At 35.6% G+C, this 13,447-nt stretch overlaps 1 protein-coding gene across 1 annotated transcript; it reads left to right on the top strand.

Moving 5' to 3' along the window:
* Positions 1–6,048: 6,048 nt before the first annotated feature.
* LOC120356604 lies at positions 6,049–11,729 on the top strand. The gene is made up of 4 exons (XM_039445555.1): positions 6,049–6,111; positions 6,609–6,989; positions 8,386–8,500; positions 11,653–11,729. Exons 2-4 carry the CDS (start codon positions 6,621–6,623, stop codon positions 11,727–11,729), a joined length of 561 nt encoding a protein of 186 aa, XP_039301489.1. The 5' UTR covers positions 6,049–6,111; positions 6,609–6,620.
* Positions 11,730–13,447: the final 1,718 nt, after the last annotated feature.

The following is a 13,447-nucleotide window of genomic DNA, read 5'->3' as shown; positions in this document are numbered from 1 at the left end:
ACGTTACAGGTTGAGAAGGGAATATAGAATGAATCACAAAATACTCTGTGCTCCAATGTATTTTTATAGATTTATCGAAAAAACCTTTTCTTTGAGATTCTTACAACATCTCCTAGCTTAAATTTGGTTTTGAATTTTCCAATTTATATTGTCTATTGAATGCAGAATCAAAGACATTAAACATGATTACGATCTTTTTTCCTCACATCTTTAGGTTTCATTCTAATTGAAGTGTGCATTGTTGCATTATAATCACGAACCAAACTGTCTAGCTGCGTTATCCAGTTTTTGGTTCCACGTTCAGTTACATATCTATAAATTTTTGCTTTAATTGTTCTATTAAACCTTTCAACTATGGAAGCTTTCTTATCACTAAAAACATGGTAATGTTTAATACTGTATCTACTAATAACGCTTTAACTTTTGAATTAAAGAATTCTGTTCCCTAATGTGATTGAAACAACTTAACTCCCTTATTTTTAGAAATAATTGGTTTGAGTGCATCAAATACAGATTGACTTGAACTTGTCTTTTAATGGTACACAATATGTAATTTTGAAAAACATTAATAACACTAAGATACCTATAACCTTTATTAAAACGTGATAAACTGCTCATCTCAATGAGATCGGCTTGAAGCAAGTCTTTTTCATTTTTCAACTCATATTGCGAGTGGGATAGTTGACACATGGCATGCTATGAAGTTCTAACGCTATCTTAGATCTAATAATATTCATATTACAACAGGAATCGAAATTAATGGTGTTGGAAGATCGTCACGGGACATACTGAGCAATCAGTTAGAGCGTGTTGGCACTCTATAATGTCCAAAAGCAAAGTGTCCACACCGTTCTCTGCAATGTATCTCTTATTGTCATAAGGACTCAAGCAGATTTTTGCACATTCAATCTGATACATGGTGTGATTATAGGATCTCATCATATTGATTTTTCAATGTGTTCACAACGTTCAATCAACGATTTCTTGTATAAATTAAAATGAAGTTTTCTACATTTCACTCCGGTCTGTACACCCTTGCTACACATTATTTACAGGTTCTTCATTCTCATTACATACTAAATATGAGTAAAGTTTAGATCGAAGCCCGATAAATTGACGGATGGGTTTTGAGGCTGTCTCATCCTTGAACTTCCCTACAACTTTATTTCTCTCCATGGAAAAGCAGGGGTGGTAAGGAGGGTAGTTACTAGTGTCGAAAAGGTTCAAATTTTCTTTAATCAACTGATACACGTCCTCCACTTTTACATTCAAAAGAAAACTATCGGTATCAGTCATACAGAGTTCTACGCGATCCCACGGTATAATTTTTTGTAATTTACAATGGAAAAAATTGTACATATGGAATTTACTCAACTCCAGTACAAAAACCTGGAATAGATAGGCTTGTTCATTTTAGTTCCAACTTACGAGAGAAAACTGTGATCATGTTCGGACTAATTATTTGCCAGCATTTGCATAACGGATTTGAAATGTACTTATCTAATCGTTTTTTGTCTGTAATAATTTTAACATTGATATGCTTATGAACTGATTGAATAGTTTTTCCAAAGATAAGATTACAACAGGCCTTAAAGAATGATACTTCAAAATTATTTTTCGTGGTCTGTCTATTGCGGATATTGAAGTCGATGTAGCTTTTCAGCCAGGGAGATGGGGAAAAGCTAATTACCCGATGTACTTTCATCAATTGCAAACCAAGCTGAAGGTAGAGTTTTAAATTGAGGTAGTGGACAATGTACTTTTCACGGTCAAAAAGTGTGTTCATGAGCTTTTTGGTTCCAGTTGACCGTTCTCATTTGTTTGATAGTTTGACAGCAATTCGTGTGGAGGTGTTTGGTGGAGAGGCGCGAGTGGGAAGCTGGCATGCTTATCATGTAACTCTTTCGGATACTTGAGATCACATTCTATTACAATTTAGTTCTGAATTGCTGTCCAAATTCGCGAAATCAAGCTTGGAAATTTCTTCCTCTGTGAGGAATTTGAAATTTCCAACAGGTAAGTTTTGACTCATGGCTTCCGAGTATAAACTGTTGCATCAATATAAAGGAGATAATCACTCGGTTTTGAGGGGTCGTATGTCTCAGGTAGATGCTTGTTATTGCCTCATAATAACGTTTACCGATAAATGGACCCCACCACTCATCATCGCCTCAAACATGAGATGCATGTCAGGATGTGTGATCAACTCTAGTTCAACCTTAGTGTACATACAATTCCAGGTAAAGTGCACGAGGGAAACAAAATGAGTGACATCAAGGCCATATGAGCTAAAAAGCGTAGACCTCATAGATTCAAGAACTTTGCTAATAGCAACACATCCAAACATAAATAGAAATTTGATATTCACGAGCGATTTCAGTTTGAATGTCAAGAACACTCTTTGCGCATGCTCATATCTTCGTGAGACAGAGGTGTATCAGTTAAATCATTATGAAAACATTCGATGGGAGGAAGTGATATTTCCGCGAATTTTTTGGGACAACTCATGTATGAGTAAGGATATATCCTTTTTTCAACAAGAGATGTCTGTGTTGCAGGCAGGTCATGGAACACTGAAAATAAATGTTTGAACTTCTTTTCCATGTCTGTACTTTCTACCAAATTATGCACCAATACTCCAAGGATTCGCTCATAAACTTGTAGGAATCTAAAAATTTAATTTTGCCTACTGAAAGTGTCAAAAATCTCTCTGACGTATTTGCGATGCAGGAAATTTCTTTTTTGCATTTACCGAGTGCTTTCAGAATGAAATGTGAATCAAACCGGAGAAATTGTGAAAATAACACAAAATGTACTCTGGAGTACGAGCTGATAAATTACAAGAAACGTGGGCTGCACATAGGTAATTTCTTGTTTCATGCACGTGGTGATGACATTTAATATCGGTGTCTAAGAATGGTTCGGCGCAAAGCCCACAGTTTACCGAATTTTGAAATTCGCGCTCTTGACTTTCAGATAATGTTGCATAGGATTTCGCGTTTCATATCCTCATACAAAATGTCACTGAGATCTGTAATTTCCTGAAGAAATTTCTCCATGATTTTTTCATCTAAACTACTTGATCTATGGAGTACAGGTCGTAAGCAATTTCCCGTTCACATCGATAACAACAAAACAATACCCGCAGGGAATATGTCATGCTTGTTCTTTTGTATAGCTATGAGTAATTTCATCGGAATCGGTTCATCATCATTATTATTATGATATTAACAACGTAAGTCTAAATCCGCATAAATGTATACTTTTTCTTCAAGTAGCGCCTAGTTTCTTAAATTTAATTGTGTCTCCGCGTTTAGGATATGAAACACGCTGTGATTCAAACTTGGAACAATGCTGTTCATGTTCCATCAAATTTGCTTTGGCATCAGAATTTTTAGATTTGTTCAATGTAAATCTATGAAAACAGAAATTACAAATGTGTACTTGACCATCGTGTTTTGAAAGGTGAGAGAGAAGACGCGATAATCCGTTTTTCCCGTTGCAGTATTAATTAAACAAAAAAGGGTTTTTCCTGCATTGGCTTTCAGCATTAAAGATTAATTTGGTGCTACGAGTGTGGAAAATGCTCGTGCGGTAGGGGTAAAACTTTTTGTTGTCATACACGATGACATGAATTGCAATATCCGGATTCAGTATTTCAAATTTCTTAATATCACGTGTCATCACCGGAAAATTTACACCTCGCGTATTAAGTGTGTGAGCAAACTTGCTCAAATACTTTACAGTCAGGTGTGGTTCCTTTGGTTTCTGATGGAAATATGCGAGGACTGACCATAAAAAGCATTTTTCATCAGACAGATTTTTGACATTTATAATGCAATTTGTTTTTAAGAAACTGCGGTGTTTGAATGAAACTGGATGTGAATATTGGATTAAATTTAATCACGTTCACATCCAGTGATTCAATTTCTTTAACACCCAACCGCTGCCATGTCAAACAAAGTTGTCAAAAGATGACAGGATTTTTCTTATAGCCAACATGAAATGATCATTAAAATCTTCATAATACTCAAGCACGTTTAGCGCTATGTTGGAGTAACTATGAAGATTGATGAGAGATGAGACAGACTCACTAACCCCATCATCCATCACCACTAATTTATACAATAAAACATTCAAGACAATGAACCATTTTACATTGCCATCATGCCGTGCCGTGTGCTCCCTAATTATGTCGAAAACACGTTGTTTCGATTTCTCGAGCACATTCTCAATGACGATTTCCTCGGGATCCTCAATGTTAATACAATGGTGGACCGCGCTGGAATTCACGCCATGTAGTCTTCGTTCCCTTGGCATGATGATGATGTGACGATGTTAGATTCTGAAAAACGAAAGAATAACAATCAGGATGATATAGAATTAGAGTCATAGAGTACAACTGCATGTTTTTAAATCAGTTGTGAATTAGCATTGGTAGAAGAATGCTGTGTGAAAATGTTATCAAACAACAGATAATGTTGCATGAAAGATTAAGATTATTAACTTTGATAAAAGATGGACGAAATCTTCTCAGCATTTGTCGGTGGAAAACATGGCGAAAGAGGGATTTATATTCGCATGTGTACCAGACATTGTGCTGTGTATTTTGTTCAATTATTTGGGAAAATGGGAAGAAAGTGACATACTAGCAATAGAACATGCAAGGTACAGTCCGAACTGTGCATTGAGAAGGAAAGATAATATAACAATTGAAGAGGAGAATTTCGATAATAATATTCTACGTCAATATGAAGAAAGATATTTAACTTTAATCGTGTAGAAGATTCATCCATTCAAGGAGAGTATTTTGAAAATCATCATCGTCATCTACATTGTGACTATTGTAAATCATTATCTGATAAAGCAGACTATTTTGCGAGAAATGGTTATTTCTTACATAAAAATCACTATCTGCAATGTGTCTATTGCAAATATATTATCGAAAATCCATTTGAAAAGTAATACATTTACCGTTTTGTTATATGAAGAGTGTGAGAAAGAAGGGGGAGGAGAAGATTACCAGATAAAGCATATCGTAAGATGAGCTAAAATGTATGCATGCAGTATGCTGTAGAAGGTTTTTTGTCCTCAGAGGACAAAAAATCCTCCCCTCCGGGACAAAAATTGTCCTCCGATGACAATAATTGTCATCGGAGGATAATTTCCTCTCCTCTGACTCCCCTCTGAGGATAAAATCAAAGTAAAAATGTACTTACATGTGTTGGTTGATGATGAAGACAGGTATCTCCTCGGCTATAGATGTGCAGGTATAGATGGCTATCCGGCTATGCTTCCTTTTCGGATGTGGCTAACCTCTCAGGTATGTTGCCTTGACGAGAGCTCAACTGCTTATGATGTCGGAAGCCAAGTTGTGAGGTGACCACTCCAATGCTGTGAAAACAATGAATATTTAATAACTGATAATATTAGAAATCAATAAGCATCACAAGAGGTGGGATGCATTCAAAAAAATAGATGTTTGAGTGAATGTAACGGTTTTTTATGATAGGAGAGAATACTTACAAATCTGAATGATGTTGATAACGATGTGGGAGATATAGCAGCAGGTGTTGTTCCGTGCCTAGTTTAGGGGAGAATTTTTTTTGTCTTGTAGCACGTGGGCTCTCACTCGCACGAGGCCTGGAACAGAGAGAGGTACGCATGTATGTATAAAACAGATGTAATGCGAGCAAAATTATCATTTACATCAGAGTCAGATTCGAGTGTACTCTTCTTCACTCATCATACGAGATGAGTTGTTCATCTCATCAACCTCGTCCTCATTCATCCTCCCAGATAGCCCACCACCACATGAGTATATCCTCAACTACTGGCAACAGAAAGCTGCCCTCGCTGCCGAGGCATCCGCTGCTGCACCTGCTCCTTCTCCACTCACCGTGGAACCACCATCGCTGGGGGAGATCGTGCTGGGTACAGTCCAGTTCAACACTTGGCTCCACCTGCTACCTGGGCACCGCGACGTGTGCTGCCAAAACTCTGACCAACAACAACAACATGTAGCAGAAGCAGGGGAAGAGGAGGAGGTTGGTGTTTGACGAGCCTGAGGTTAGCGGGGATGAGGACGAGACAATCTTCTCACAAACAAAGGTTAGTTTCAACAAATATTATTAACTAGTATGTGTACAGATTTTTTTTATTAAAACAATCGATCATTGGAAAAAAATCTGTACACATACAAGTCTTGATTATTATTATTTGATAGCAAGGAAATATTATTTGAACTGATTAGAGATGGAATTGAATATGAGATATTATTGTTTAAAGTAATTGCTCATGCATAAATTATTTGATAGCAAGGAAATATTATTTGAACTGATTAGAGATACAATTGAATTACGAGATATTATTGTTTAAAGTAATTGCTCATGCATAAATTATTTGATAGCAAGGAAATATTATTGAACTGATTAGAAATATAATTGAATTACGAGATATTAGTGTTAAGTAATCGCTCATGCATAAATTATTACTCACTTTGAGATTGTGTAGTGAATCTATTGATCAAGTTCTCTAGTATGATTTGACAAATCTGATTTGATGATAATCTGAAACAAATAAGACACTAATCAAATATTTTTCAACAGAAACATGCTGGAATGGAGAACGAGTCATCACTTGTCCCCCTGATGAAGGAAGTGGAGAGGGCAGAGGAGGATGAGAGGAGGGAGAAAGACTTTGTCCAACTCATCAATCAGCCTGTACCCAAGCCCTGGGTGTCACTGAGAGAGTTGAAAGAGGATGCTCCCTACCCCATTATCAGTACGAGGAAGCATACCAATAAACACAGACGACGAGTTATTTTGAAAATTAGCAATGCAGGAAGCAAATCTGTGTGTGAAGTATATTTACCACAACGATTTGCTTCCTGCATTAGCACGGAAAAAATTGTAGAGTTCAACAAAAATTGTAAAAATTTGGTAATGATAGTATCACATAAGTCGGGGAATTGGACTGATATAAAAATTGTTAAGCATAACAATTTTTATATCTATACAATTCATCGACTTTGTTATGAATTGTACAGATGTATGTGTTAAAGTAGTATTAGTGGTGAATAAATTGTGTACATATTTGATAAAAAATTGTATTCAATTCTTACCTGTTTACACTTGTTGTTGACAAGTTCACAATGAATAGTAGAAACACAGGCGGAAGAATGGTTCACCATTCACCGTTGCACTCTGTTGCAAATGATATGTAAATAAGCTGAGCTCACCTTTTATAGTTTGTAGTGAGCATGCACAGAGCCAAACGTTTACTACTACAAACACACAGACACACACACACACATAGAGCCAAGCGGTTTCGGTGAGTTGATACATCGCTCTCTCGCACATCTGTTTGGCATTCGTTTTACAGATATGGGCGGGAGCGATGACATCATTTCTCCCTTTCAAATTGCATTCACCTTTTCAGATTTGTTATTTAAAATAATATTCTTATCATTCGAACAATGTTATAAGCACATAGCAATCTGATAGTGTGTGAATTCATTTCCAACTCGATTGAAAATTAAACCAATTCAATTTTCTTTGATTAAGTTAGTGTAATGATTATTAATTAACTTCATTAATGTTCAACCATTGAGTTGAAAGGTAAGAAAATGGTATGTAGGAGAAAGCAAAGTTTGAGGAAACGAGGTAGAGGAATCTTGAGTTCAGCGGCAAAAGTTTTTAAGGTTGTGACGGGTTTAGTAGGTAATGTGACATCCACTATTCTAAATAAGCTCATTGACAATCAACAAAATGAAATTCACATTCCTGGCTATCAGTATTGCGGGCTGGGCACCAAGGTGATGAAAGGTTAAAGAGAGGTGATCAGGTATAAATTCATTAGATAGAGCCTGTAAGGTACATGATATAGCGTATACACAAAATAGTGATAATAAAACTCGAGCGATAGCTGACAGAGCTCTAGCGAATGCAGCATGGGACATATTCAAAAATCCACAAACACCCCTTGCCGAGATAGCACTTAGCTATCTTGTTACAAACGTCATGAAAGCTAAAGCAGCGTTTGGTGGGTCTCTGAGAAAGAAGAAGAAGAAGAGGAAGAATGAGAGGAGAAGTTATAGTAATGATATTAGACACAAAGCTATAGCTCAGTTGAAAGAGCATATTGCAGGAAAAGGGTATTTTTTGAAACCTTTTCCTAAAATAACTAGTGGGTGGAGAGTTTTAATCCCACCCTCTTTACCACCACCATCATCATATGGAGTGAGTCTATTCCCCCAAAAACAAATTAAGAAACGTAGAACAACAAAGAAGAGTAGGAAGAAGAAAAGAAGAAGAAGAAGAAGACATGAATATTGAAGGAGAAATGAGTAATTATGATTTGATTGATTGGTCGAAATTATTACAGATTCGGCTAAGAGGTATTGGTCTGGCCAGAGCATTTTTGAATTCTAGCGCCAAACCCCAGACTACAGTTCTGCCCATAGCAGGCTTGTGCTCTAGTGTCGATCGTCCAGCTGTTGGTTTGTCGAGGAGAAAAAGCCCGAGTCATTTGTTCAGTCGTTGTTCTTGATTTTTCAGCCGTCGTCTTGTGCAAGAGCAAATTTGTATTTTGTTTTGTATTTTATTTCCATCGGAAATTTCTAGTAATTGATTGTTTAAGTGTCGTGTGTGTGAATTATAAATATAACATCGTAATAGTGTTAAATTGAATTAATTTGCATCAGTTTTGAATTTATAAAGAATCAGTTTGAGCTTCGTTCAAACATAGTACAGAACCAGCCTGCAAGTTGAACACGGAAAACCAGCCTGGAAGCGAAAACCTATCTTTTTCCCCGATTTCTTCCCACCTCGAATCTGACCAAAACACCTAATAAAGGCTTCGAAGGGCAAGTAGACAAAATTGGATTAGATCTGGTGAGTTTTTGCTCTTTTTATTGTTCATTAATGCAGAGTTTGACTGTACCAATACCTGGCTCAAATTGAGACCAAATTTTGCTCCTTGTTAGTATTTGATAAATTGAATAGTAAATTACAGTCCACTAGTAGCTCTAGCCTGAGCTTTGTTCAGAACAGGTATATATATGCTAGATGCATTACCCAAAAAATTCTAAAAAACGAGAATGCATTGTGAATTTAGCGAGGGAAAGCGAGGATGACACAAATTGGGTTGCATATAAAAAAGTCGGCTCTAATGTTTGGTATCCTGATCCAATTGGAAATTTACAACCGCCATAGAATTGGACAAATATGGAAAAAAGAAATTGGAGTAAATATATTTTATAATGTAGAGCACATGCAACATTAAATAGTGATTTCTGTGGTCATCTTACATTATTGTTTCTTGCAAATCAGTTGTAATTAAGTGTTTGTGCTGAACACACATTACAAGATGGTGTTATTACATTAAGATCTAACACAAGTAACCTCTACGAACATTTACAAGAAATTATAGAATGGATAAAAATTGTGAATGGGAAATTGGATTGATTGAATTTTGTAGTTACAATAGTATTGCAAACGTTAACAAAGGAACAAATTCCAGCTTCAAATATGGTGATAGATTAATTGAGCTGGATACGGGTGCATATGAAGTTGAGGATATTATAAAATCTTTAAAGAATAAATTGAATATTGATGAGAAGAAGAATAACTTATTATATGTGCAAACACAAATACTATGAAGATTGAAATTCATTCTGATAAAGCTATTGATTTAACACATACTGATTCAATTGGTAAGATACTTGGTTTTGATAATGTTGTTTTGCAAGCAAATAAATGGCATTATTCCCAGCATTTGGTTAACATAACAAGCATTGTTAGTATTGTACTCGAGTGTAATTTAGCATGTGGTAGCTACTCTGACGGAAAACAAAAACATATAATCTACGAATTTTTGTCAAAGGTTCCTAGCAGTATTTAATAAACAAAGTACCATCACCGATTATTTATGTACCTTTGAATACACATCGAATTCAAACTATTAATGTAAAGGTAACAGACCAGAATGGATCGTTTATTGATTTCCGTGGAGATACAATTACAATTAGGTTGCACATATGTGAAAAACAAAAGTAAACGTAATGGGTTATCTTGTTTTCAATCCACGTTCAAATAAGATGTGTATGCACAATGTCATTAGAGAGATGAATGTGAGAGCGTCAACACCTAAAAACAAACATGCTTTGTCGGCTAAAAGTGTGAGACTATAGAAAAGTTAGGTTTTATAGTTGATTGGCGGAATGTTAGGAGGAGGAGCCGCAATTAGTGAAATTCTGGACATGGAGACAGAGCTTCAGTTTTATAATGATATAACCAAATTCAATTTCACACTCATACAGTTTATTCGGACAAGAAATAAAAAACCTGACGAGGCACATATTGGCATAAATTCTTTAGATGTCTATCTCTACCTTGTAAATCATTTATATTTATTGAGGGAACAGTTAGCTGTACAAAACCGGGAACAGACCTGGCTACACCAGCAGTTGCGGTAGACTATAAATTAAGCAGTAACGTAATCAGCAACCTTTTTGACGAAATACGATATGAATTAGCAGGTCAGCAAATTTCCAAATCAAGATTGATTGGATTAACATCCACAATTAAAGCTATACTAGTGAAGAATACGCTCGATAAGAACACATATCACTCAGCCGGTTTTGACAGAGCAGGATATGCGCTAACAGATAATAAATTCACTTTCTGTGTACCGCTGAAATTAATCCTCCCATTTTTTGAAGATTTTCAAAGAATAATTTTAAATTTGAAACAGGAACTCATCTTATTGAGGTCACCGACGGACCTAAATTGCATTGAGTCCGCAACTGGAACAAGCGTTAGTGTGAAAATTACAAAACTGCAATGGAGAATGCCCTACATAACTTTAGAAGATCACGTAAGACTGAAATTTTTGAGACTGCTCAATGCTGACACTCCACTGAAATTAGGCTTCCGGTATTGGGAAATTTGTGATTACCAAATTTGCAAAATCACTTAAATATTCTTGGGCAGTCCGCACCACATCGATTTTGATAGTCCAAAAATGTTAAAATTGCATTTCAAACCAATCATAAGAATAAAATTAAAAATCAATATCTAATTTCAATAGTTGTGGTATTTACAATGTTAAAGTATATTGAACATGAGTATTATCCATATGGAAATCTGCTAGGTAAAAGGAACTATTATACAGAATGTTTTTGGATTTCGCTCCCTCATATATAATCATTCAATCAATATCAAACTCGAACAGAAATCAACTTTAAGACATTTGTGATTCAACACCGCTGGTTGTTGTGGATTGTTCACACCAAACAAGTCATTTGAAATCTTTGAGAGATGTTCATATTGAAATGGAATTTAATACTGCAGTACCTGCAAATACTTCTGCTTATTGCGTTTTAATTAGCGATCGTGTGATGGAGTACACACCTCTGACAAGCATGGTAAAAGAAGTTCAGTAATTTTATTGATAGAGTGCACTGCATGCAATATTATATAAGGTATGCACCCTCACAAATTTGGTTCATTATCAGTTTCACCTTTGAACAGGAACATCTAAAATGTCCTATTCTTTGTGTTCTGATATTTTGGAGAGTAAGAACAAAGTGCAAACTAAGTCTATTGGTATCCAGTGTGATCTTGACTTTGATTATGTTTCTATTTTGAGCCAAGGTGCAGTACACCGATCTAGAAGCCACAGAAGGTGGAGGAGCAGAAAGGGAGGAGGAGGACGAGAAAGACTGAGGATTCGATGAGCCCGCCGAACAGAAAGAAGTGGACAAGCAAGTGAGTACGAAAATTGCTACAGTTGATCTTCACTGGTTTAAACAAGATTGTCATCAAATTATTGTGAAAGAACTTGCCATAATTGATCAGTTTAATAATATATTGTATTCCATTTCAAATCGCCATTTGTAAAGGGAATTGAGTGCAAATTGTATAATGATGTAACATGGTTAGAACGTCACTATCATAAAATAAAATGGGAAGATAGAGATTTAGAATACACTGACTCATTAATACGTGATTACCTTGTAGGTATGAAAAAATTTTCACAAAAGGAACTGAGAAAGCAAAGTTTTTAAGAAGATTGCATACTAACGTTCAATGTATACCAGAGGATTTTGCAAAACCCGATTTCGGCTTTTTCACTAGTTCATGGTGTTATGCTGTATGTAACATTCATAAAAATAGACCAGATGGACGTTGTGCTTTGTTCACTGCTCAACATTATAATTCTTTGTTGTTTAAAAATATGTATCAAACAAATAATTTCATGTGTGAAAACAATCGAATGCAAAGTATGAAAATGGCCATGATGTACACGAATTCGCAGAAAAGAAACTTTGCTCGTTATAGATTCTTCTGCAACGGAAAAGAGATTCAGTGTGTTTATTGCATAATGCATTGAGACTGCATAAAGCACGTACATGTTGCCTGTCTACAATTAATGAAGAAAGACCACTTAATTACTCTATAATAGTACCAGCCTACACTTAGTTTTGTTCATTCGCTTATCATGGATCCAAGAAAGTGGTTGGCTGCTGACAGCGAGTTGGAAGTGAGGTTAAAAAACTGTATTGATTGGTATGATGAGTGTGAAAGTGCAATTAGGAAATCAACTCATAAAAATTATAGTTTGGCGAAACAATTAAAAGACATTTTTCTAAGCACGGTAATTTAAATGACATAAGAGACTATCTATGTTATTATCGTCCTCATAATTGGTGTATAGATAAGTTAATTAAAATTGAAGATGAAATTATGAATAGTTGTGGTGAAATGTGTAAATAAACTTTTTTCGTGTTCAATGATTTTTCATTCCAATATCCCACTCACTTTTTAGTTTAGTAGCTGGTCAGAGCTAGACTTGACAACACCAGCACGTGCCCCATGATCTTTTTATACAAGTGAGACATGCCCCCTTCAACCATCTGTTGATGCTAACAAGTACATGGAGTGCACGTTGTCAATTTATAGAACAGAGACACATGCCAAACATCTGGGAGGGGTAAACATGCTGTGTTATGTTTTAAAAATTCAAAAAATTAACTCGTCTCTTGATGGCAATTTCATTCAACGAATTTGATTCAATTGTGAAGAATAATAAATTTTCAACAGGATGTCAAGATGCTGATTTACCGTTAACAAAAACAGAAAATGTGCACTTTCCAATTTTATCTGAGATATCGAATTACTTGATATACTAGACAGCAGACATCTACATTATGATTGTACAAATGATTCAGCTTATCTGTTGTTACAAACTCCGATGAACTTTAAAAATGCTTGTACGTATTGCAGATAAAAAAATGAAAAGACTTAGATCATTGACCTCTCTGTAGAGATATGGATTCACTTAATCTGACAGTATAGTATTGGATGTAGAGAGAGAGAGATAGGGAATTTCTCAATTCACTTTAATCTGACAGTATAGCAATAGATTATTAAGCAATAGATGT

This window comes from Nilaparvata lugens, unplaced genomic scaffold (genome assembly GCF_014356525.2).
Source record: "Nilaparvata lugens isolate BPH unplaced genomic scaffold, ASM1435652v1 scaffold7225, whole genome shotgun sequence".
NCBI classification, from domain to species: Eukaryota; Metazoa; Arthropoda; class Insecta; order Hemiptera; family Delphacidae; genus Nilaparvata; species Nilaparvata lugens.
Note: the sequence above shows the minus strand (reverse complement) of the source record. Positions and strands in the feature narration are given on the sequence as shown.

Coding starts and splice junctions, on each gene's coding strand:
- LOC120356604 (XM_039445555.1), top strand. CDS start 6,621: ATGGAGAACGAGTCATCACTTGTCCCCCTGATGAAGGAAGTGGAGAGG. Junction 6,990..8,385: donor ATTGGACTGATATAAAAATT/GTTAAGCATAAC, acceptor AAATTATTACAG/ATTCGGCTAAGAGGTATTGG. Junction 8,501..11,652: donor TGTCGATCGTCCAGCTGTTG/GTTTGTCGAGGA, acceptor TTCTATTTTGAG/CCAAGGTGCAGTACACCGAT.